This window comes from Bos indicus, chromosome 12 (genome assembly GCF_029378745.1).
Source record: "Bos indicus isolate NIAB-ARS_2022 breed Sahiwal x Tharparkar chromosome 12, NIAB-ARS_B.indTharparkar_mat_pri_1.0, whole genome shotgun sequence".
Lineage (NCBI taxonomy): Eukaryota > Metazoa > Chordata > Mammalia > Artiodactyla > Bovidae > Bos > Bos indicus.
The window spans coordinates 34,044,947-34,070,856 of NC_091771.1; the positions used below are offsets into that span (position 1 = coordinate 34,044,947).

At 49.8% G+C, this 25,910-nt stretch overlaps 1 protein-coding gene across 4 annotated transcripts in view; it reads left to right on the top strand.

Moving 5' to 3' along the window:
• The window catches only part of SPATA13 (spermatogenesis associated 13), a 289,869-nt gene that overhangs the window by 211,135 nt on the left and 52,824 nt on the right, over nucleotides 1-25,910 (top strand). For 2 of the 4 annotated variants that reach the window (XM_070800273.1, XM_019971494.2), the window contains one exon: nucleotides 18,627-20,225. In XM_070800273.1, coding sequence (XP_070656374.1) covers nucleotides 18,627-20,225 — 1,599 coding nt within the window. Of the gene's footprint in view, nucleotides 1-990; nucleotides 1,670-15,503; nucleotides 15,619-18,626; nucleotides 20,226-25,910 lie in introns of those variants that run through there. The other 2 variants (XM_070800274.1, XM_070800275.1) reach the window with 2 other exon arrangements.

Sequence of the window (25,910 nt, forward strand, 5' to 3'; positions counted from 1 at the left end):
CACGTGGCCTACTCTTTCTAAGCATCCCTTTGCTCCCCCCAAGGGGGTCAGGCACGGTCAAGTTCTTAGGAATTTCTGGAGCTGGGGCTGTGCTGAGAGGGTGTGGGGAAGAGGTCAGACTGGTCTCCCAGTGGTGTCCAGCCCGGGCCTCCTCCTGAGAGTCCTACACCCTGCTGTGCCCGGGTCCTCAGGTGAGAAGAGGGTTGTTAGAGCTGCATGTGGGGCAGAGACAGGAGTGACCAGACCGCGGATCCTGCACCCGTGGGAGCATCTGATCTGGGTTGGTCAGAGGGTGAGTGGAGCAGAGGAGATTTTCAAAAGCTCCAGAAGCTAAGTAGGTCCAAGTAGCATACTGCAATCTAACGTCTGTAATAATAATACAGATGAACAGGAGATAGCAAAGAGTGAAAGCAGTGAGAGGGTAGAGGATTTTGAGAAGCATCTTGGGGATTGGGGTTGTAGAGAGCCAAGTAAAGATGACCGCAGTTCTGGTTTCCTCTTTGCCTCTTTGTTCAAACACGTCTGCTATGGTGTGTGTCACTTAATGTTCAGTAAAGGTTATTTGCGGTCTAAAGAAATCAACACATTAGTAGAAAGTTGCGTATTTTAAGAGACAATAGCAGGCATGATTTCTAAATTAAGCTGGAGTATTTAAAGAGAACCAATTTGAGAAGGAGCCCAGTTTGAAGTTGCTCTCTATTTCTGCTGTCTAAATCTATAACATTTGTATAAGATAGTTAAGAGTGTATGAGGATAATGACAAAAACTGTTACATAACACAGACTCAGTAGAAAATTATAGAGGAAAAGAGTAATGGGACCATGGTGATTGAATATAGATTAAATGTATCAATGGGCAATTTTCACAATGTTAAAACATGGTGTAAATCTCTGGTGAGCATGTGTCAGAGACTGATTTACCCCATGTGTGAGGGTAGGGGGCTGGGATGCTGAGGGCAGGGGGACTCAGGGCGCTGGGGGCAGGGGTCAGATACTCAGGAAAGGCTGAGAGCTTTGCTGAGTGGGAGACAAAACTGGCTAACGCCCCACAGGCAGTAAAACCGTGACCTCTGTTATCTTTTCTGAAAGGCAGAAATGATCTGCATCGCTACAGGACACAAATAATCTACAAATTAACCTGTGACTCACCTAATCAGCAGGAAATAGCAAGTCAAAATTAGACACGTTCTCTGGAGAATGAGATTGTCTCTGGGGAGTCCTATGGGACCTGCTCTGATGGGGTATTGAAAGCACCACCCTTTTCTGGGTTTCCGTTTCTGGTTGCTGTTTTAAATGTGTTTAAGGATTAGAGAGGGACCACTAACAGGACTGAAGTTACCAGATGCCTGGGGCTCAGCGCACAGGGTGTGACAGATGTTCAGTTTCCCGGAAGCAGAGCCTTGTTCTTCCAGCGCCTCCTCCTCTACTCCCCGCGTCTACACTTGTTTTGTTTCTAAAGTGACTGTGCTCCACATCAGGTCCTCCCCGCCTCCCTGCTCCGTACCAGCATGGATGCGGGAATCAGGCAGCAAGCTTATGTCGGGGACAGATGGCTTTGCTGGGTGTTCCAGAAACAGGAAAAATTGCCAAGAGGTCTCTGAAACCCTTCGCCACGAAATCCTTTAGACTCAGGTGACAAGGTCTGTGGGCGTCTCCCATCTGGGGCCTGGGTAAGTGCGATTGTACGCTTGGTTAGGTCTGGTTGGACGCCTGGTTCAGTGTGCTCTGGGGTCGCCGTGAAGCATTGTTCTTGGGGTGGCTTAGTTCACGACAGTTTCCTAAGTAAGTGTTGTAGGGACTTAAAACTGGACATCCAGTTCAGCAAGTGAGCAGTGCATTTTGTTCCACTCTGCTCTTGCCCCAGATGTTGTGTGGGCCTGTCCCACATGTGCTCATGAGGGTGTGGACCCTGACAGGTGTCTGGGACTCAGCAGGGTTAGGAGAGCTGTAAGTAGCAATGACTGCAGGGCATCTGAGGTGGGCAGTGCCCTTCCTAAGGGCCCTTTCTGCTGTTTCTGAAAGGATTGCATTTTTAGGAGATGGGGTTTGTTTGTTCAGGATCATAAAACCTACGGTGGAGGAACCTCAGAGGTGATGCATCCAGCCCCCAAGCCCCTCTGTGGCCGCTGAACCGTCCTGAACTGCTAGACGCCTGATGCTTCATGAACTCTTTGTCCCAGAACTGAAAGGACTGCATTCTATGCACTGATTCTCCCAGAAGATGCATGTCTGAGTAAATCTGTGCTCCTTCTGTAGGAAAATTCCTAAATTTTGTGTTAAAAGCTGAGCATCCCAGGATCCTTCTATTGTCTGTGAAAGGACATGGGTGCCAGGCCATCGTCTAGGCTGATTTGCAGTGACTCTGTTCTTCTAACATGTGGTACTTAGGACTGCATGTGTCATCTCAGATTAATTGGCTGGGGAACAGGTTAGGGGAGGGCTGGGAAAGACTGTTGCCTCTTTGATCGAGCTTGGCTCCTATCATTTTTTGTAGAATTGAATGTATGGAATTTCTGAGAGTCACTTGACAATGTCGATCACACTGGCCAGTTGGTTCTCTACCTTTGGGTTCTTTTTGAAATAAATTGCTTTTGTGTCAAGTATTCCCATGTTAGTGATGTATAGGTGATTTTTTTTTTTTTGTATAGGTGATTTTTAACCTAATTGTTTAAGCCACCTAATGTTTATGATAGTAAGCAACACTATTAATAATAATATAAGGGTTTTATCAGAGAGGAAGACTAGCCTGATGGCCAGGAGCCTAGCACTGGAGTCAGACTGTCCATGGGTTCAAATTCCTATCTCCTTTGTTTATTACTATATGACCTGGAAATAATCCAGTGGGACTGTGCCTGTAGGGTTCCCATGGCTTCTGGCACGTGGTCTGTGGTCCGAATGGGATCTGTTCCTCTTTCCCAGATGCCTCTGAGCTCTTCAACAGGCAAGTTACTATTTAACCCAATTCCAGCTGAGGATACTACTATGTCCCCCCTTTTTCAGATGTGGGAGCTGTGTCACTTGTTTAGGGTTAGATGGCTGCTAAATCTGCAGTGGGAATTTGAACACAGGTCTCTCTGATGCCAAGTGATCAGTCCACCCACTTGCCTGCGTTCATGTGTGCCAAGTCACTTCAGTCGTGTCTGACTCTTGGGAACTCCGTGGACTGCAGCCTGCCAGGCTCCTCTATCCATGGGGCTTCTCCAGGCAAGAATACTGGAGTGGGTTGCCATTCCCTTCTCCAGGGGATCTTCCTGACCCAGAGATTGAACCCAGGTCTCTTATGTCTCCTGCATAGGCAGGTGGGTTCTTTACCACCAGCGCCCCCTGGGAAGCCCCTCACCTGCTCAGTCCTGTTATGGTACTTTATTTATATTAGTGTTTTCTGCCTTATCTTTCTAACACTCATATATCTTCTTAAAATGAGTTTATTAAACACTTAATTTGTACAAAGAACATATGTAACATGTGTAAGTTTGACAACCCCTCCTGAGAGGTAACCATCACTCTGAATTTTGGGCTTATCAGTCCTTGAAAAAAAGTGAAAATGTTAATTGCTCTGTTGTGTCCGCCTCTTTGTGACCTCATATAGCCTGCCAGACTCCTCTGTCCATGGGATTCTCCAGGCAAGAATACTGAAGTGGGTTGCCATTTCCTCCCCCAGGGGATCTTCCCAAGCCCGGGATCGAACCCAAATCTCCTACTTTGCTGGCCAATCCTTTATTGTCTGAGCCACCAGGGAAGCCCTGTCACTCCATAAGCTTTCTTTTTTGATTTTCCTCCTAGAAACACATCCCTCAACATTTCTTTCCCATACGTAATCTCCTAGTTGAACAAGCATGACATCTGGGGTGTGGCTGTAGAGCAGCTTTGTTTTTCTGCTCCTGGGGGACCCGTGAATTAGTTCTGTGTGCATTCCTCCCCAGCCTCCATGGAAACCCGGGCAGGTCCCCCGACTCCCCTGCCACTTGTGGGTCATAAAAATCTCACATTCACATCCGGCTTAAACAAACTACTCACTAATGCAATTAAAATGCTTGATTTCATGTAAAATTCCAACTTTAACCTTGTGTTAATAGAGGCTTTTGACTTGGCACCTGTCTCTCCCTGCCTGTCACCCCAACACCACCCCCCCCCAAGAATATTGCTGATTCCCCAACCCTTGTTCTTTCACGTGAACCTCAAAATCCGCTGGTTGGGATGACACACTCATAGAGTTGGATTTTGATGGAAAGTGTTCTTGAGTCTTGGTGATGCAATGGTGCTGGCTCTCCCTTCATAGACCTTGGTCAGGTGGTCACGGACTCAAGGGGTGGGTTTCTGGGTGCTCACCTGGATGAGCAGAGACCCTCTGCTGTGGACAAAGCTCTCAAGTAGTAAGGGTCAGTGCCACTGGCTTGACCGTCCTGTTCACTCAGCAGCTCTTTGTTTACTTATATTTTAAATCTATACTCTTTTTAAGAGTAGTTTTCAGTTTACAGGAAAATTAATCAGAAGGTACAGTGTTCCCTAATACCTGTCTGCCTGGCACACAGTTTTCATCTGCTTGTAACTTCTCACATCTGCCTGGCACCATTGTACCAGTCCATGAGCCAATATTGACTGCCACCTTGTCATCCCCAGAACTGTGGCTCACTTTGGGGCTCACTCTTGGGGTTGTGCTGTCCATCCTGAGTTGGCACAAATGCATGGTAGCGAGCGCCCATCTCAGCGTCTCACTGGGTGGTCTCACTGCTTGAGAATCCTCTGTGCCCCCCCTTCACCCTCCCTTCTTGTAACACCTGGCAACCACCCATCTGTTCACTGTCTCTAAGGCTCTGCCTCTTCCAGAATGTTGGATAGCAGAGCTATCCAGTATATGGCTTCTTTGGATTGTCTTCCACTTAGTGTTATACTTGAAGGCATCCCACTCCAGTGTTCTTGCCTGGAGAATCCCGGGGACGGGGGAGCCCGGTGGGCTGCCGTCTCTGGGGTCGCACAGAGTCGGACATGACTGAAGCGACTTAGCAGCAGCAGTTGAAGGTTTCTCCATTTGTTTTCCAATGGCTGATAGCTCAGCTCTTTTTTGCACCGAATGCTATTCCGCCGTCTGGATGCACCACAGTTTATTTGTCTAGTCACCCTCCGAAGGTCATCTTGCCTGTTTCCAAATGTTGGCAGCTATGAATAAAGCTGCTGTAAACGTGTCAGCTCTTTTGCTTTGCTCTCTTGGTTTCTCATTGGTAAAATGAGACACTGAACAGAAGTCTGTATCATTTCTAACCCTTGGAAATCCCATCTGTGAAGACAGCCGAGGATTAGGACCAAGACCAGGACCAGGAGAGTGGGCGACATCTCAGTCCCCGGGAGGAGGAGACTGGAGAGGAAGATGAGGGGAGGCCGGGGGCTGGACAGAGCCGAGAGCATGAGGATGAAGCCTTTTCAAACAGAAAACAAAACCCAGAGCAGCAAGCCCAGGGGCTGCTTGGTTTATAGGACTAGTTTTTCAGCCTGTAACCAATGTCGAATGTGAAACTGACCAGGAAGGACTTGCATGTGGGCAGGTGCGAATGTGGGTGAGTGTGCCTGCCTAGCTGGCCAAGGCTTCACACCAGCTGAAATGTGGCATCCCCGCTGTCTGGGCACAGGCGCCCATGTGGGCAGCCCCTCGAGATGCCCAGGGAGGTGGTCCAGCCTGCATCTGCATTGGAGCCTGGCTTTCAGCAGAGACGCCTCCCCACCTTTGTCTCATGCCCAGTTTTGAGAGCTCCTGGTTGCTTTACGGTGAAGCCTCTGGCATGGACCATGAGTTGCCCAATTTGCTCTCCTGCAAATCCAAACAGGCAAAAGCTGAGCCATAAAGATCTTCATTGTAAAGTCCCTGAAAAAAGTGATGGAAAAACCATTAGGAGAAAAGACTTTTGACTTTTCCTGAGGTCGCTGGTGATGAAGATGGGAACCTTGTGATATTTCTGAGGTGGGGACCTGGTGGCCTTTTTGACTGAAGTTCATTTCTCGGACACTTAGACGCTTTACATTGAATTATGTTTCTAAATCCCCCGAATGTTTATCAGATGATTCACAAGGCCATCATGCTTAATATCGTCAATTTTGTGCTTTAACAGCTTTAGTCATATAATCTACATACCATAAAATCCACTCTCTTCAATTGTACAAGTCAGTTGTTTTTAGTGAATTTTACAGAGCTGTGCAACCATGGTCCCCAGAAGAACCCTCATGGCCTTTTATGGTCACCACTTGTTTCCTCCCCAGCCCCCAGCCTCCACTTCCTGTGTCTGTAGAGTCACCCTTCCTGGACACCTTGGAGTTGCTAGAAACCAGCAGCGTGTGAGCTGCTGGGTTTTTTTGGCTGTGCCATGCAGCATGTGGGACTTTAGTTTGCTGGCCAGGGATCAAACCCACGCCACCTGCATTAGAAGTACAGAGTCTTAACCACTGGCCCTCCAGGGAAGCCCCTCCATGTCTGTCTTCTTGTACTGGGTCCTTTAAGGCTTCGTTTAGCTTTTGGAGTCTGTCCATGTTGTCATAAATGTATTTTTATACAATGACAACGAGTAACTCTGTAATACTTGATCCCTATATTCTTTGCTACATCGGAGTGTATTCTTGCTCTTAAAAGATAATAAGTAAGGATATCACTTTGTCGTGTGTTTGCAAGTTTGTTTTCTAGTTCTTCTAGGATTCAAGTTCAGAAGGACTGGGTAGGGGCATTCAGCCAGCAGAATTGATGGACTCTAGCACTGGCCTCCATCGGAGACCTGAGTTCCTATTTTTCAGTCTTACCTGTACTTTGAGCTACAATATTAGTATGCTCCTATGACTTTTTTTGCGTGTGTGCAAATTGTGGAAGAAAATTAAAATTGAGGTTTAATACTTGAAGGGCGTAGGAGGCAAAATCATGCAGAATAACAGATAATAGACCCACTGTTCCTGCTCAGAAGATGCAGGTGGAGAAGGTGACAGGTCTCGTCACATGGGCTTTGTCTTCTGTTCTGTGTCTCCGCTTGCCTCTCTAATGATGTGCGATCAAAAGTCTGCACTGAGTGCAGGGGACAGAGCCCTCACAGGAGATGAGAACAGAGTAGGGACTGCCGCTGGGTCTGTGAGCTGAAGCGTCCTGGTGCTTGTCCAGTCTGGTGGTGGGGTGGTTGAGAGGGGAGCAGAGGGTTGATTTCATGAGGGGAGCATATTAGGAGCCGCCTCATTGAAAGCCTCCCCTCCCACCCCAAGTGCGGCGGACCCTTCTGTGGAGGATGCAGACTGGTTCCTGGGGCATCCCCGTCCCTTGGCAGGAAAGGAAGTCATGCCCTAAGGCTGCTTTTCCCTCTTTCTCTTAATTCCTCAGAGACATGAGCTTCCTTTCATGAAATCTGTTTTGATGAGGAGCCAGGTATCCAATCCAGCAAAGGGTGGACTCCTGGCCCTTCGTCCTCATGGTTTCCTTGAACTCCACCATTGAGGACGTGCCGTGGGGCCCACGTCTCCATGTGTGACACGTGGTGAAAGTCACGTGTGTGTTGGGAGAGCCTGACCACAATGACATTGGGCCTTCCCTTCAGGGCCGGGTCTTGAAAGTGAGAATTGAGATACAGAATTTTTTGTGGCTTAAATTCAGTGGCTCCTCCAAGTCTCAGACTTATTTCTCATTTTTCTTGGTGGAGAGGTGGGAAAGGAGACAGAAAGATCTTTTTTGGATCTTACAATGCACAGTTAGTTCCGGGGAGAAGCTGGCAGTCCCTCCCACAGGTGGGTAGGGTTACTTTGTAGGCATGCAGACTCAGTGTTCACAAGGAGTCCCTGAACATTTCATCAAATATTTATTGAGCTGCTAACAGCTGCCAGACAGTCTGGGTACACGTGGTAGCCGATGGTGACAAGGACAGGCCTGTCCTGAACACGTGCACATTTCTGAGCAAGCTGCTCCTAGTCGGTCATGAATCAGGCCTTGTGGAAGAAGCTACTTTCCAGGCTGGTCTTTGCTGCAAGTTGGGTTCAACCCTGGCCCAGAAGGTCCCAAACTTCCCAGTTCATGAGCCCTGGCTTCTCAGCAAGTCTCTTATGCAGCCCCTCAGTCAAAAGAAACACTTAATAATTCCATTATTAAGCAGTTGTTTAACTAGCTGTTCAAAACAGGCTGTTGCTAAGTGTAGAAAGAGAAGCAAATTAAGAAAAGCTTAGCCTTTTGCAGAAATTTATGTGCTTGGTTTAGTTTGAGGGCAAGCAGAAGTCTTGACATGTATGCTCTCTTTTTGTTGGATGTAGGGATTTTTTTAACCTAAATTTTTACAAAATTATGCAGAAAACACAAAATTCCCAGAAAATGGGAATCTCACTTTGACTTTTCACTTTCATGCACTGGAGAAGGAAATGGCAACCCACTCCAGTGTTCTTGCCTGGAGAATCCCAGGGACGGGGGAGCCTGGTGGGCTGCCGTCTATGGGGTCGCACAGAGTCGGACACGACTGAAGCGACTTAGCAGCAGCAGTGATGTTTTTGTTGTTTTCTGGACAAGACTGTAATCTCCTGAAGAACAGGCCCATGTTGACCTCAGTGTCAGTACTGGAGAGCCCTCAGGGGACACAGTATAACAGCGATAAACACAGCAAGAAATGTCCTAACCCCAGTCGAGACAGTCAAGGGCTATGCTTAGGACCTGGGCGATTCTAGGAATTCAGCTGGAAAATGCAGTCGTCACCAAACATCAACAGTAACTGTTGAAAAAGCCTGTTCTGTTTCTCTGTTAAACCTCAGTAGGTATAAAGCTTTAACTTCATTTAGTTCTTAATTTTAGAAGATGGGTGTTGAAACCAGATTGTCACATTTAAGGTGTGGGGCGAGGGAATGAAAGACAGTTCTTGTTGAAAGTGAGTCAATAAATGAGGCTCTTTGCAGGTGCCCCCACCTCCCTCCCCTGCAGTCCTGGCACTGATGTCACTTCCTGAGGGAGCCCGTCGGGGTGTCATAACCAGGCAGACTTCCTTACAGTTGCTTGTTTAATCATGTGTCTCCCAGCTGGCTGAGACAGTGTCCACTGTCCCCACTCTCGTCCTCTGTCTGTCCCAACACCAGTGGTGGAACGAATGGATGAACAGATGAAGCCTCAAGTGAGGTTTTCTGTCTGATTCTTTGCGACCCCGTGAACTGTAGCCTGCCAGGCTCCTCTGTCTGTGGGATTCTCCAGGCAAGAATAGTGGAGTGGGTTATCATTTCCTTCTCCAGGGGATCTTCCCAATCCGGATTGAACCCGGATCTCCCTCATCGGAGGCAGACGCTTTAACCTCTGAGCCACCAGGGAAGCCCCTTGTTACAAGATGAAGTCTCAAAACAAGCCGAAGATGATCTGTTCAATTGGAAGCCGTCGGTCCTTCTTTCTGGTTTGCCTACTCGGGTTACCTGCACATGGCCCTGAGCTGCTTGTGTCACCACTGCGAGGCAGGGAGGAGACGTTTCTGCTGAGACGCAGCCTCTCGCGTCAGAGCCCTCGTCCTAGGAGGGACAGTGGGGACCCAGGGTGATGCTGTGTCATTACGGTTCTGAAGTGGTCGTTAGCCAGGGACACGAACCAGCAGACTTGGGTAGGCTTTCCTGACTCTCTGAGGCTGGTCTCACCAAGGGTCTCGCTGGGCCTTGTCTGCAGTCGCTGGGTCCTTTGCAGTCCCTGGTGGCTCGTGGTTGAGGAGGGGAAACAGACCTAGTCCTTTCTTGGTTGCCTGGTGCTCACCTTCCTGGGCCTCCGGGGAGACCCGCCCCCTCCCCTCCCACTCTCCTTTTTTTAGGTTCAAGACACTTCCATCATTGTTATTTTTTATTTTTATTTTTTTAAAGCGCCTAAATTAGTTTTGAACTCTTCACAAAAGACAGAATGTAGTGCTCATTTCACATCAGGCCCTCTGAGCAGCCTACATATTTAGAATGTCATGGAGCCCTGTGTCACGGGGGTGGGGCCCGGGTGTTCCTGAGTCTCACATGTGTCCCTGCCACATTCCCTTGGGCTTCCAGAAGCTTCCGACCTGTGAGAGCCAGCAGCATCACATCAGGCAAATGGAGCTGGGGGACGGGCCGGCTGGTGGCTGGTCTCCCCATGGGCAAAGCTGGATGTTGCATGAGGTTGGGGAGTCCGGGAGGACTGGCTGGGGAGAAGGTAAGGACTGAAGCTGGGAGGAGAGAACAGTGCTAGTGGGCTGTGTTTGGAGAGAGAGAAGAAACCTGGCCGGTCTCCCACACTCGCTCCCCCTGCAGGGAGTGGTGGGCTAGTAGACAGAGTGGACAGTGGCAGGGCTGTGTCCACAGAAGGCGTGTCATCTTTGCCGTCCAGAAGACCTCAGTGTGCACAACCCCAGGGGCGGCCACCTGCCTGCAGCAGCGGCCCTGGGCAAGAAGCCGGATGATGGAGCGGCTGTATAGTCCCATTGGAGCTTCTGGCACAAATTTCTGTTGTAGAAAGAATAGTAAACCCCCAAAAGAAGCCACTGAGGGGCTCTCCTGAGTTGCCCGCTAGTCCTTTTTTGAAGGACAAACGTGAGCTGAGGAGTTGGCACTGAGTGAGGGCCTGAGACACGTGTGGTCTTTCCCTCCATCCGGTTTTCCTTGCACTTGGAGCTGTCGGCTTTTCTGAGCCTCTGGAGTGAGGCTAGGGCCCCTCATTAGAGGAGGTTTCCTTTGCAGAGACCAGGGTCCTTGGTCCTCCGCCGCAGAGGGACACATGATGTCCCCGGGGAGGGCTCATCACCACAGCCCCCTCCTCTATCCAAGCAGCCTCCCCTGCTCCACCCCGCTGAGCTCCTACCGGAACCCCCGAGGTGGGGGTATGACTGGGGGCCTCTGCTCAGGGACAGTGGCCGGTCACCACTGCTCTGGTCTCGTTGGTACCTATGGGTACCAGGGCATCTCCTGAAGGAGGATGTCCGTGAACCAACAGCCATGTGTCAGTTCAGCAAAGCAGGCAGTTTAAATCAGACAAATGAGGCATTCCAGCAACTGTTTTCCTCTGAAAACCAGCGTAAGCACACGGGCCACCAGTGAATGAGCAGGAGAAGGTGGTCTCTGCACCTCTGTCCTCAGGGCTGGCAGCACAGCTGCTCCCACACCCGCTAAACTGAGGCCGAACTGGATGGAAATGGGGTGGTAGGCTGATCTTGTCCTCTCCAAAATGCAGTGTTGTAAACTGGGGATCTATGTCCAGAGACGCACTTTATGCAAAGAACAAAACCAAAGGACTTGGGCAGTAAAATAAGTGCACGCAGCACACACACATATATATACACACACACACACTCTGGCAAACGTTTTTACCAAGCGCTGAGTATACAAACTGTGTCGAGGGGACTTCCGTGCAGCCTGCAGGGTGAGCCCAGTCACTACGGCTCTGGATTCTGCTAAATCGCCCCTTGGGAGCAGAAACGCTGCTTTTGCTCCAGTGACCTTCAAAGTGCCTTCTAGATCAGGGCTGCCCGTCTGGAAAACTTTCCTTGCTCTGAATAGTGAGTGCCGTTACTGGGAGGTCCTGTTGCTGTAGTGACATCCCTTTCGGGGGTGGCTTCAGGCACGAGGTAGTCCTCACTGTGAACTTGGGAGCTTGCTGCTGCAGACTTACTCACCGAGAGAGAAAGGTGGGGGCCGGGGAGGAGCTGTGAGAACCAGGAAGGCCGTATGCAGCTCTTTCCTTGGCAGTGCCCCTCCTGAAGTCTTCCAAGGCCGTTTCAACCCCAGGTTTAGAGTGGGGTGCGGGAGCGGGGTTCAGAGGCTGGCATTTTGCTGAATGTTGGGATCACGGCCAGGAAGCCCAGTGGAGACGCAGACCTACCTAGCACACCTGGTTAGACCCGCCAACCCCCAACTTCAGAGACCACAGGAAAGTTTTCCTCTCTTTGGCCTAAGACCTGCCTTGGCAAACCCTTGGAATTGACAAAGCAAACTTCCATCCTCCCTGGGAAACCCCATTCTCACCCGCAGGAATGTGATTTAGCCTAGTGACCCAGATAAGGCCAGTCAGCCAGTCACACCTTGTACAGAATCCACACCCTTCCCGAAGATGCAGTGATCCAGTCTCGTCCAGTTTTGTTTATACTTTCGGTTTTTAGACAGTTACACGATTGGGCATTTATTTATTTATTTAAATTTATTTATTTAAATTGGAGGCTAATTACAATATTGTAGTGGTTTTTGCCATACATTGACATGAATCAGCCATGGGTGTACATGTGGGTATTTAAATGAAGCCAGAGCTCCACTCTGCTGAAGCATCTTCCTGCATCTTCTCCTGGAAAGACGCTGAGGATGCCAGGTCCCCGGGGAGGGACAGGCTTCCTTTGACATGTGCACATGGAGGTTGGGAAGAACAGAGAGAGGGTCTTGTGTTCAGGACTGATGGGCAGTGGGGGAGGACCTTCATCTTTGAAACTAGAACCCACCGTTGAATCTTGGGTGCATACGAAATATTATAAATTATGGTTAAATTCACTATATTATCAGCTAAATGTGGTTTGCTGGACAGAGTCTATGAGAAAATAGATCACCTGTAAGTAACTCTTGGGCTTCCCTGGTGGCTCGGATGGTGAAGAATCTGCCTGCAATGCGGGAGACCTGGATTCGATCCCTGGGTTGGGAAGATCCCCTGGAGGAGGAAATAATAACCCACTCTAGTATTCTTGCCTGGAGATGTCCATGGATGGCAGGTCCATGTGGTTGCAAAGAGTCGTTTAGAACACAACCTGTTCATAAGGTGGGGGACTGGAGTTTGAGCTCCCAGTTAGAGTCTCAGTTTCAGCAAGGTTCTGGGAAAGATGTTGGAATGAATGAGAGAAGAAAAGGACCTTACAGGGATGGGGAGGGGAGAGTGAGATGGACAAGCTCAGCGAAGGCAGTGCTGACCGTTGGCCAGTGCATGGCCAGCCTCACAGCTGAGGACGGTCTGGCTCAGTGGGCCCCTCTTCCATAGTCAGTCACTGGCTGGATGCAGAGGACACAGTTCCGTAAGACCTGGTTTCTGCCTCTCAACTTCGTCAGAGTGTCGTGGAACGAGCAGACAGGACCAGAGCTGCAGAGCTGCGTGGCGAGGGCTGAAATGGTGGTGCACATGGGGTTCCCCTGAGGACGGCGGGGGGGGCATCTGAGTTGGGAGGAAGGAGACTGTGCCTCCCAAGAAAGAGCTGATTTGAGTTAAAGATAGTTAGGCAGAGCACATGTCTGTTAGGAAAGGAGAAGCATCTTCAGGTATTCCAAAAAGAGAAGCTAATAGAAGTATCCTCTTACTCAGCTGAGAAATGAGAGAAGCCAGAAGAGTTCAGGTGGACAGTAGCGGGAAGGTCCTGCCTCCCAAGGCTGGAGGGAAATGGGGGGCCACCTGGCCCCTCTGTATAGGAGTGAGGCCCTGGGAAGGGGGCTCAGACAGGCGGGGACCCCAGCAAGAGTGGGAGCTAAGGAGGGGTTGCTGAACAAGCCTTGGCTGAGACCTGAGCAGAGGGGAAACCCTGCGTCTCCCTTCACTCCCCACTCTGTGTCTCCCACGGGCCCACCCACTGGCCAACATGGCCGGAAGCCATTGGTCAGGAGAGCATGGGGACTGTGGTTTCCCAACACAGACAAGAATGGCTGCAAATGGCTCCGAGAGCCAGCAAGGAAGTGGCCGAGAACATCACAGCATGAGGAGGGGTCGCTGTGAGTGTCAACATTCGTAGAGGGAAGGTGTGGCGGGCTGGGCTGAGACGCGACTCTTTCTGAGGTCCAGGGGCAGCCAGGGACACTCGATGCAGTGGTGCACACGGGAAGGACACTGTGGCTGGGGGGCGAGTGAGTCAGACCGTAGGACCGGAGACTGGTCAGGGTAGCTAGCCATCCCAGTGGAGGTATTGGAGCTGGGGCAAGGCCAAGACTGTTGAAACGCTCCAAACCTCAGGCCAAACCAGTGAGATGGGAAGGGAAAGGAAGAGGGCTGGGATGACCCTGGGGTTTGGCCAGCACGCGGCAGTGCTGGGGCTGGAGCCGGGTTCCCTGCTGCCAGGTCTGCCCCTTCACTGTCATGGCTGCACGGCGGGTCCTGGTCTCTGTGCTGTGCTGTGACTCAGGGCTCTGTGCACTCACCCCTGAGCATCCAGATTTCTGGGTTGTCTTCCAGTGTCGTCTTTTCTATAATTTACCCTAATGTGTTACGAAAACCTCCTTATTTGTACGTGAGCCTGTTATATGTTCCTGAATTTCAAATTCGAGTACAAGTTCTTATTTAAAAATTACTGATCATGGTTGTTTTCAGAGAATTCTCATTACGAATGAAAAGAAATGTTCCCTTCTAAAGTTCATACGGTCCAGAATCCAGCTGGTAGACAATGGATTTCACAATATTCCCATCTAAAATTCTTTCTTGTAGCTCTGTTCATAAATATCTCTGGCTGAGCTCCCGTAATTTACAAGACTGGCTACAAAACCACTGATTGAATTGCAGCCCTTGTTACTGAATAGAGGTCAAAGTATTAGTTCTAAATAATGCAAGTTGGTATGTTACTCGGAAATTCCAGGAAAAGCTTTTTTCCGTGATTTTCAGTTTCGTTCCAAGCAACAGACAACAATCACATTGTTCATAGAATACTAAGTCACTGGTCGTTTAAGAAGCGTGTTGCCCCAATTAGAAACTCAGATACACATGTGTTTTACTGGATCCTGAAACTTACATAAAGCTTTAAGCGCACACTTTTTAGTGTTGTAAAAATTTGAACATATTCTTGTTGGAATAACATGGTGGTATGTAATGATGAGTTGTTGGTACAGATATTATAGTAAGGCAGGATGACGGATACAAAATTCACATCCATATAAACTTGAATAATTGTGCAAATCACAGTTCTTACTCCAAAAGAGTTAAGCAGTCTTGTTCTGAAGGCAGCCACATGAACCTGTTAAAATGATAAATATAAATATATGGCATTAGAATACGCTTTGGTAAAGCCATTTGGTGAGCTGCCTGGGCTTCCCGGGTGGCTCAGTGGTAAAGAACCTGCCTGCCAATGTAGGAGGCGAGCCTGGGGGGCTACACAGTCCATGGGTCACAAAGAGTTGGACATGACTGAGCAACTGAACAACAGCAACTGGAACCCATAGAGTAAGGGGTTTAATTCACCTTAGGGAATTCACCTTAGGGAATTCGCAATGGCTTCTCAAAGGTGACACCTGCAGATACTCTTACAGCGTTAGACCAAGGAAGGTTTAGGCTTTTCTAAAGCGGTTTTTACCGAGTTTCCACTATTATATCGAGCCATCCTTCCAACCATATTGTTCTTAATGTAGGGTCAACTGTCATCTTGGCTTGCAAAGAACTTTACGGTTTCACCTCAGAGAGTCCCACAGGCTGGAGGACACCCCCATCTGTGGGCCAACGGACGGCTTCCTCTACCTGTGCTAGACCGCCCTCTAGGACGAGCCTTTGCCATGTCACCACCTTGAGTTTATCATGGATCCTGCCCATCTCCCAGAGGCCAGCAGAGATACACACACATGTCCACATCTCTTATTTTATAGATGGTGCTGAAGCACGGATGACAGAAATGGCTTTACTCAAGATTCAGGCGACAGTTTAGATCTAGACCTGGCCGCCGGTCCTCTATGGAACATTCTCAAACCACCCAACATGAAAGTAAGGCTTCCCTGCACCCCTCGAGCCCTTAGGATCAGCTTCACCCCTGGGTCCTTGGTTACAGAAGGTCTCATAGCGCCCTCTGGCTGTGGTGTCAAGACACTGTCTTCATCCAGCCAGAGTACAGGAGGGATACTGTCTGCTCTTCTGCAGCTCGTAACAGGACCTTTGTTATTACCAACTGTGTGGTCAGTGCCTATGAATGGACATGGAAATAGGCATAAGCTGTCTGCTTTATTTCAAGATTGTGAGAAGCAGCAATAGCCACAATGCCTGTCCCTCCCAGAATAGGTGAGGATGGGCAGGCGATGCTGGGTGTTAGGTTCATTCTGCGGCTGGTGTTAGATTTTGAATCCAACCTTGGTGCCGGGGTGAGTCAGGATGTTGCTGATACGGTTGATTCAGATGCAACCCCCGGCTCTTCAGGCCCCTCATCTCTCTGAACAGTAGACCTCAGAAGGCATCTTCTGATGAAGGGAGCTGGGTAAGTGGACCTCAGAGAGGCTCCCGGGTCTGCATCTGTGGAGCCTCCCTGGTCCCAGATGGAATCAACTCTTTAACTATGATTCTCCCTGGGAATCCCCCTCAGTGGGCACAAGCTAGGGGCAAAAGAAGACAAACCTGTCAGGATCTGGAGTGGAGGAGCAGAGGAGATCTCTGCATGAGGTCAGGTTTTTTTCTGCATGTCAGAGGATTTTGCCAGATTGGGACCCTACGTCAAGGTCTGTATACACCTTGCTCCTTCTCTTCTACCTTTAACGTTGTCTTCAGAATATTTTTGCAACCCTGGACTATACAGTCCATGGAATTCTCCAGGCCTGAATACTGGAGTGGGTAGCTTTTCCCTTCTCCAGCGGATCTTTCCAACCCAGGGCTTGAACCCAGGTTTCCCACATTGTAGGCAGATTCTGTACCAGCTGAGCCAAAAGGGAAGGCACTCAGAATACCCGTCTTGACTTGTATCATGAAGACTTCCAGGACCTGACTTAAGTCAGGGTTATCTCACTGTGGACAATGACTGCAGCCATAAAATCAAGACGCTTGCTCCTTGGAAGAAAAGTTATGACAAACCAAGACAGCATATTAAAAAGCAGAAACATCATTTTGCCGACAAAGGCTCATATAGTCAAGGCTACGGTTTTTCCAGTGGTCATATACGGATGTGAGCGCTGGACCATAAAGAAAGCTGAGCACCAAAGAAGATGCTTTTGAACTGTGGTGTTGGAGAGGACTCTGAGAGTCCCTTGGACTGCAAGGAGATCCAACCAGTCCATCCTAAAGGAGATCAGTCCTGAATATTCATTGGAAGGACTGATGCTGAAGCTGAAACTCCAATACTTTGGCCGCCTGATGTGAAGAACCGACTTATTGGAAAATGACTCATTGGAAAAGACCCTGATGCTGGGAAAGATTGAGGGTGGGAGGAGAAGGGGATGATAGAGGATGAGGTGGTTGGATGGCATCACTGACTCGATGGACATGAGTTTGAGTAAGCTCTGGGAGATGGTGAAGGACAGGGAAGCCTGGCATGCTGCAGTCTATGAGGTTGCAAAGAGTTGGACACGACTGAGTGAGTGAACAACAGCAACAATTGACGGACCATTCTCGGATCTCAGGGCTGGCTCTGGGACGGGCAAGCTTTGGGCCTGGGTTGTGACAGAATGTGAGGGAGGTGCTTAGGGTTGTCAGCGCCTCTTAAATCATCCTGGAAAGAGAGCCACTTACTTCTGCACAGGCTGCCACTGGCTCTATCACAGGAGTAAGCTCCAGGAGATGGTGAAGGACAGGGAAGCCTGGGTGCTGCAGTCCGTGGGGTCGCCAAGAGTCTTACACAACTGAGCGACTGAACGATGTCTTGAAGCATTGAGCTTGGAGTCAGACGCCTGTGTTCAAATCCTAGCTTGAAGCAGTGGAGAAGAGCATAGCCTTTGGGATGGGAGAGCTGTGGGACCCTCAGGTGACTTCTCTAACCTGCCCAGGCATCCATCTGATGGTGCATAAAACAGGGATAGTCCTGTTGGCCTCATAGGGTTACCAGTGCCATCTTGTTTCTGAAGCGCCTGGCGCGGGGGTCTGACATGCACGCGCCTGGTAAACGATGATGAGCACCCTCCCTGATTCCATCTCTGATCCTTCACTGAGAGCAGAGGAACCATGCTCCCTCGCCGGGAAGGCCGGGCTGGCCTGATGGGCAGAGGCCATGGAGCCGCGCATTCATGGGGGGAGAGCACAGACACTGTGCGGTGGGTGTCTGCGCCGAGGAAGGATGAACGTGCACTGTTGGTTTCCTGTGAATTTGTGTCCGGATTTCTCACAGTTCAGTACTACCCTCAACTCTCTGGGGTCCCCCAGCAGTTAGCATCTTTGATCCGAGGCCCCTCTAATGTGGTTTCCTTCCCAGAGCCTGACCTCAGATCAAGTCAGCTTGGTCCGTCCTGCTCTGGTGGCCCCCGGGGTGTTTTGCATCTTTGTCTTTAGAGTTTGGGGTATTTTGTAGACAATACGCAGCTCATTGTCTTGACATCACAACTCCTTGCTTGAGGCCTCCTGTGTACTTAGCACTTGCCTCCTATGAGCTGTGTTAAATTGAACCTGGTTCAAATTTCCCTGTGATATTTTGGAATATTGTTGGAGTGTGTGTGTGTGAGAGAGAGATAATTGATGATGTCTTCTATTTTGAATAACACAATCTCGAACTATGCCTTGGCTTTTTCATTCTAGCAGTTTTTCAAAAGTTTTCTTGAAACAAGTGCGGGTGGATTTCAGAGTTTACCATCATAAGGAATGCACAACCCATAGGCAAAATTTGCATTCTTCCCTTTTCATTTATGAATTAGAGGAAAAAAACATTTTATTAATAGTAATTGAATAGTAATTGCAAATAGTTTTTATGTGATCGGCAGGCCTGGTTTTCTGTTAGCAACTCCTAAACAAAATAGCTAAGCCTCCGCTGATGGAGGTTCTTCTTGGCATGACGGGGCTAACTCCCTGCTTTGTTTCTGCTGCAGGCGGTGACTGCGGAGCCCAATGTGCACGGCGGGCGGGAAGGCCAGGCCGGAGGCCCCCAGGAAGAAGGCCTGCGCGTGGGGCCGGGGGACATCGAGGCGCGCGTGGGTCTGAGCCGCGCTGACCTGCGCCCGCGGGCCCCCGGCCCCGAGAACATGACCACGGCGCAGAACGGCCACGGGCGCGGAGCTGCGGTACCTGGTTCCATCTCTGACCCCAAGGACCCCGGCATGGGGACCCACTCGGCGTGCCGCAACGGCGGCTGCAGTGGCGGCGGCGCAGGCGCCCGGGAGGCGCGGCTCAGCCCGGCCCGCATTCTGCGCCTCTTCTCTGCCGGCCCTGGCAGGACGCGCGCCGACCGTGAGCGGCCCCGGCCCGCCGGCCTCGTGGGCAGCTCGTCCACGTGGAACGCCCTGGCCTCCTTCCGGAAAATGGGCTCTTTCAAAAAACTCAAGTCCTCGGTCCTCCAGGGCATTCAGAACCGGGAGGGGTGGGATACGGCGAAGGAGGGAACCTCGGACCGCGATCTGGGCAAGTCCGTCCCCAACGGCGAGGCGGCCGGGGCCCTTGGGGGCAGGTGTGCCCCTGGGCCCGGCTTCGCCTCTGACGGTTCGGACCCCGAGGAACCGGACGAAGGCTTCGCGCGTAATGCCCTCCGGTCGCGGAGCCTCCGACGTGCCTATGGCCTGGGGCGCATCCGCCTCCTCGACCCGGAGCCCCTCCGGCCGGCGGCGTGCGAGGCACCGGAGTGCCTAGCGCGCGAGCCCGAGCGGAACGGTGTCTGCCGGCGCAGCAAGAGCACGGACAGCCTGACCTTCCTCGGGAAGAGCTCCTTCCGAAGGAAGTCCGCCTCGCACTTGGCCGAACTGCGGGCCGCGCAGGAGGGCCGGGGGCCCCGCAGGACCCTGAGCGGCTCTTCCGCCGACTCCGACGGCTCGGGCGGGGCCCCCACGAGGCCCAGGCGCTGGAGGAGCCCGCTGCGGGTGCCGGACCTGGCTCGCGTGCTCCGGCTCGCGGGGGGTGGCACGGCCGGCCGGACTGGTGACCCCGGGAGCGCAGCGCCTGGGCCGCGGCCACTCAGCCGGCTGCACGATGACTACTCCCGCCGCGCGGCCGCTGCCCCCGAGGGGTGCGGACGGGGGCGTGCGGAGCCCCGAGACCCGGTTCCGGTGGGTGCAGGAGGACCGCCCAGGGCAGTGGTCCCAGGAGGTGCGACTCCTCGCGCCCAGGGCTCTCTGTCCAGCCCACCGGCCCGGGAGATGTCGGACAGAGACTCCGACGAACCGGGACCTGGTGACCGGTTTCCCTCGGAGCCTGAGCATCCTCTAGGGCCTCTGAGGCCCACCACGCCCAAGCCCCCCAGCCCTCGGAGCCCCGATGCAGCGAGTGCCAAGTGTCCCAGCAGTGTCAGCGCGCTGTCCCTGAGCTCAGCGGACAGCGAGGAAAGGGCCGAGGGGCCCGCGCAGAGGGAGCAAGGTCTCGGGTCCTCCCAGGAGGCCTTGCAAGCCACCTGTGACCAGGGCAGGGAGGACAGTGGAGCCAGCAGTCACGCTCAGCCCAGCCATGGAGGGGCGGACGGTCCAGAAGACAAGACAGAAGAGGTAAGGATCCTTGGTGGCCTGCCAAGCATGACAGGTGCCTGTTAGGGCCACCCTCCTCCCCCTGAGATGGGCACAGGTGGTCCCTTCACCTGCCTGGAGGTAGTGCTCCCAGCTGTGTTGCCCTCAGGAGTCTTCTTGTTAGGTTGCTGTTTCTCAGGTTAAGAAGTGACCTCTCTCTTTGTTGTGAAATGTTCCGCTGTTGTGTGAAGCTGCTGGAGGTGGCATTTATACCACACAGTTCCTCCAGGAGAGATGAGCCCAGCTCTGAGCTAGATTTGGGAGAAAAGTTGAAGGCATCTCTCTTGTACTCCATGTAGCTAATAGGGGCTCTCAAAATTCTAATCTTTGAGACATTATTAGTATTATGACTTTCCTTCTCCTTCTGCTTTGAACTGTTTCCATGCCCTTTCCAACAGAGTTCGTGTGAATGAGATTCTTTGTTAAGAGACCATTACATGTTCTAAGTCGGCTTCATTTCCCAAGAGTGAATTAGAAACGTGCACTGTTATACCTGTCAACCCTGAGTGATGATAGCTCAGAAATTTTTATGATGGTTATTGTACTTATTTTTAGAGTAGAACACAAGCACCTCATGAATCAAATTCACTAATAACTGTCAAGGCTCTGAGAGCAATGTTCTTTTCATTTCCTGTCAAGGATCCAGGCAGCCTTACTGTGTAATTTCTACTCTATAAATGCATTCAGTAACGTTCCCTTACAGAGCTGAGAGCAGAGGAGATGCATGCTTCTGTCTGTATTGCAAAGGATTCTTCCCATAAGCTCCTAGACTGTGTGGTTTTTGTTTAGTTACTCAGTTGTGTCCAACTCTTTGCGACCCCATGGACTGTAGCCCACCAGGCTCCTCTGTTCATGGGATTCTCCAGGCAAAAATACTGGAGTGGGCTGACATTTCCTTCTCCGAAGGATCTTCCCCATCCAGGAATTGAACCTGTGCCTCCTGTATTGGCAGGCGGATTCTTTACCACTGAGCCACCAGGGAAGCTAGACTATATCACAGGTATAAATTGTGCCAGCAGCGATTCCTTCTCGTTGGCCCCCAAAGAGGACCTCAGTTTTGCCTTCATGCCTGCAGAGGGCGTGATGATGCAGCAAACTCAGAAGCTGAACTATTTTGTAACCTCTGCATTATAGGGAGCCTTAGAAAGGGGGCCTACCACAGACCACTTTCAGATCTAAGTCCGCCTCACCCGTCCCTGGGTAGCCAGAGAGTGAGACTGCCTCACTTTTTCTGGATCCAGGCTTGAATGGAGACCTCAGGGCCAATCTGTCTTCCAGAGGTCCTGTTTGTTGATGACCACTTGCTCATTTGCATATTCCTAAAAGGAGTCCGTGTAGCAGTTGTAAGGAAATGGGACTCAGTGCTAGCCAAGGGAAGAGTCCTGCCTTTGCTATGGGTTGTGTTATCCATCAAGGCCTGAGCCAGTCTGGGCTTCACTTCTGCCTGGATGATAAGATGACCAGTAATTCCTTACACCAAGCACCCCGTTCTGCCATACTGATAGTTTAGGACACCCCCCTCCTCCTCAAAAGAGGGATTTGCTGTGGTCAAGAGGGTTCTTTGTGTTAAAGGTGGGGACTTCATTTTCTGTTTAACAAAATTAGTAATAATTTTTAAAAAGCCATTAAAGTATTTTATTCCTGAGCACATATTAATTAAATATATTCAGGAGTTAGTTTCTGACTTATTTACTTCCCAGGGTAATTTTTGACCATTATACAATTTCACGTTTATATTTGCTGTTCTTAGTTTATGGCACTTAGTTTCTACCCACAAGGGATCACTGAAGAGAGAAAGCAGGACATGAGTAGTTAATAGTGTGTGCATGTGGATAATGCTACAGATTTTCTTTAAGATGTTTATTACATTTTTAGGTTGCATTCATTTCTGCAAAATTCTTATGTAACACATCAAGCGTCCTCTTATACGTGCTTGTTAAAGTAAATGACGAACAGAGAAAAGACTGATTTTGCCCAATTTACGTGGTGTATGCTGGTAATCTTCAGCATATCTTCTTTGTTACTTGCAGAGAAGTACTTGTAAAATATAACATGAAACCTTCTCTTTTATTTTGTCATTTAGAAGCAAAGTACAAGCGAAATGAAGCAAACAAAACAAACCAGAAAGCACCTTGCTTTAAAATGCAGCAATTTCACTCTTGCTAGGTTAGAAGCAGTATTTGTCAATCTTATATAGCCACAATAAAACTGAGTATCAGCCTTTACTATGCTTTAATGTACACTGGGTTATTTTCTTAGTTTATTGATAGTATGGTTCCACTTGGGGGCTTCCTAGGTGGAGCTAGTAGTCAAGAACCTCCTGCCAATGCAGGAGACACAAGAGATGTGGGTTCAGTCCCTGGGTCCAGAAGATCCCCTGGAGGAGGGCATGGCAACCCACTCGAGTATTCTTGCCTGGAGAATCCTGTGGACAGAGGAGCCTGGAGGGCTACAGTCCGTGGGGTCACCAAGAGTTGGACATGACTGAAGCAACTTAGTACGTAGTATATATGATTCCACTTACGTGTTTAAAGCTAGCTTGAGCTACAGTTATTGTTGAACTTTAAAGGATTGAAAGCTGTACATTTTATGATATTTAAAATGCTTATTATCATGCAGTTTTAAATAAAGGAGAATAACTTCTTAGAATCATTTAGAAATAAAAGTGACAATCTGAAAAACTGCACACAGTGGAACAAGACTGTGTCCCCAAATCACCTCCATAGCGTTGTATTCCTGCCACCTAGTGGTAAACATTGTTGTAACAACGATGACCAGGGGAATGAAACTGAAATTGTTACGTGCTTGAAAAATGCGGTTGAGCGTTTAATACCTGTTCCCTTATAAGGGAGCAGGCACAGGGTGTAGTGTGGTTGCTGGTGTCCCTGCAGAGTCACCCAGTAGCTCACTGGCTGAATTTGGGGCCCTGTCCTTGGTCCTGCAGAAAGGATGCCCTCGTTCCTGGTGGTGCTGAGTGTGCCGCAGATGAACTCTTTCAAGTGATGAGAATCCATTGTAATTCCTTTACGGGGAGCTTCAGGCTTTTAGTTTGCCATTTGAAAGATGCCCAGCATTGGGCAGACCCTTAAACACCTTAAGGGTAGAGCACAGGAGAGCTCCCTCTACCTTGGAGGTCTGTAAGAACCAAGGAAATCACATGGTAAACGCTCGGCCCAGTGCTTCCCAGTAGCCGTTGCGGTCTGCTGTTCACTCTCCTTCTGTGATTTCTCCATCCTAGATTGACCTGACTCCTTCAAACAGGGGCCAGGTAAGGTCACTGTTTTCTAGAACTGATTTTGACACCCACCGTGTTACACCCTTATGGATCAAATTGCCAAGTCCCCCATCCAGACACTCAGATGTAGCTCTGAGGAACAGTGGACGATGTCGGGGAGACAATCGACGACCTAAGATGTATCTAAGTCATAGTAGAATACGCTGAGTGAATTAAACCCCACAACGGGAAAAACCGTGATGCTAAGGGATTTCACAAGGGTTGTAGTTCTTACCCATGTACCAAATCCAGGCAGGCTTAATAGGGATGATCAAATCTGGTTTGAAGAAGGTGAGATTTCTGCTGGTAGTTATGGAGTGGAAGTGGAGTGGTTCAGCGGTCAGAGGCACAGTGGTTTCATGTGGTTTCACAGAACAGGACACAACAGTTCGATTTGGTGTCAGGGAACCATCCCGGTCAAGCTGAAATCATTAGGTTCAGACTGTGGATTCTTGGATTCCACATAAAGAATCTGTATGTTACTTGATAAGCATTGAGGGATCAGAGATGTCTTTGAATAGAGAAGGGCCAAGCTCAGAACTGTGTGTTTGAGAAGTTAATCCACCGTCTCTAAAAAAGAGAACTGGGAAGAAAGATGACCAGAGAGAAAGCTATTGGAATTTATTGCCAGAGAGATCTCAGAGGTAACAGGGCACTGAAGCGTTGGGAGGAGATCCAGGACAAGAGGAAGGACAGAGAGTGAAACAACAGACGCAATGACAAAGACCCAGTGCGGCCAAACATAACCAAACACATAAATATTCTTTCAAAAGATGCCACAGTGCCTGAAATACACTCATAGTACCTTGAGATTGCTTAGCTTAATATCTTTATTATTAATATCATTAGCATATATTGTTTTATATTTTAAACATATATGGTTTTAATATTAGTATCATTAGCATATAGCATTTATGTTATATGTATTATACATTATGAATAAAATTTTGTTTTATTTTGTCATATTATTTACCATATAATTAAAATGATAGTATTATTTATTATTGATATTATTAGTACTAATAACAAAGCATAAACATTAGCTGTTATCAGATTCATTGTTAGTTAAAATTGCTGCCTTCAGTCAGGCTCTTCAGTACAGACCAGTTAAACTCTGAAAATCGCTTTCCACCTTCCAGGCAGAGTTTCTCTGAGTCTGGAATGGGCCCAGCCAGGCTGCACAGTAAGGGCAGAGACCCAGGCTGCACAGTAAGGGCCCAGCCAGGCTGCACAGTAAGGGCCCAGACCCAGGCTGCACAGTAAGGGCCCAGCCAGGCTGCACAGCGCCTCAGCTGGAGCTCGTGCCTCAGAGCTGTGACCTGGACTTGGAACGGGGCCTGTGGGGGAATAGCTCAGGCACTGAGGGTAGACACCTGCTGTCTCAGCCAGGCTTGTCGCAGTCCTGATGTCCTGTAGGTTAGGTTTGGGCGTTTTTCTTCCAGCTCTGTCGAGCTAACTCCTAGTTCAGGAAGGAGAGGCGTTAACTCCTGAAAGAGTTAAGCATGACTTATAACCCTGGTGTTTCCACTGGATTCTGTTATCAACTGGACATGAACCTCTGTAGAATACAAACACCAGTTCCCAGAAATGGCTTTAAAACCTTTCAAGCCAGAAGGAACGGTGGTATAAAGCATTTGGTCTAAAATATGTTGACCATCAATGGCTACTCCCGCTTTGAGGGGTGGGGGTGGTGGCTGGAATTTTACCAGCTCACATTGGAACTCTTAAAATGTCATTGACTCATCCAACTAAAAGTATGCACAGCAACCTCTGTTTATCTGATTTGTTCAGTTAATAAAGGTCCTTCTCAGCCGCCCCCTCAAGGTCAGCATTCTGGGGTTTGCTTTAGACACGTAAACTGAGGCCCGGAGAGGGTACCGTCCCCTCCCAAGCCCCGTGGCTGGGCCTGGAGCTGGGCCTGGAGCTGGGCCTCCAGCAGGACCGGAGCCTGGGGAGCCTCTGCTGGGACCCGCATGCAAGCACATTCTGACCATTTCTGGTTTCCCAGTCTTTGGTGCAATCCTTTCATCTTCCTTATCTGTAAAACAGAATTTAAAGTATCCACTGTATGGCTTTTAGGATTAAATGAGATGGGATCAGTGAAGGCCAGTTTTGAGATGCTGGCGTCTTCGCCGTCTGCACACTTCCTCACCGTTTTCTCTTGTCCCCACATCCCGCATTCTTGCCACGGAGTGTGGACCACCTCCTACCTCCGTGGGTCCTTGCCCAGAGAAGAGTCCTTCCTCTTGATTTCCTGGGTGGAGTTGGCAGCTTGGGGTGGGCCGGGCCGCTCACTGAGGACCTTCATTCCATCCCTCTCCTGGCAGTTTGTGTGCGTCACTCGATGGTACAGGAGAGGAAGCTGTGTGGACAGTGGTGGGCCTTGGCCCAGA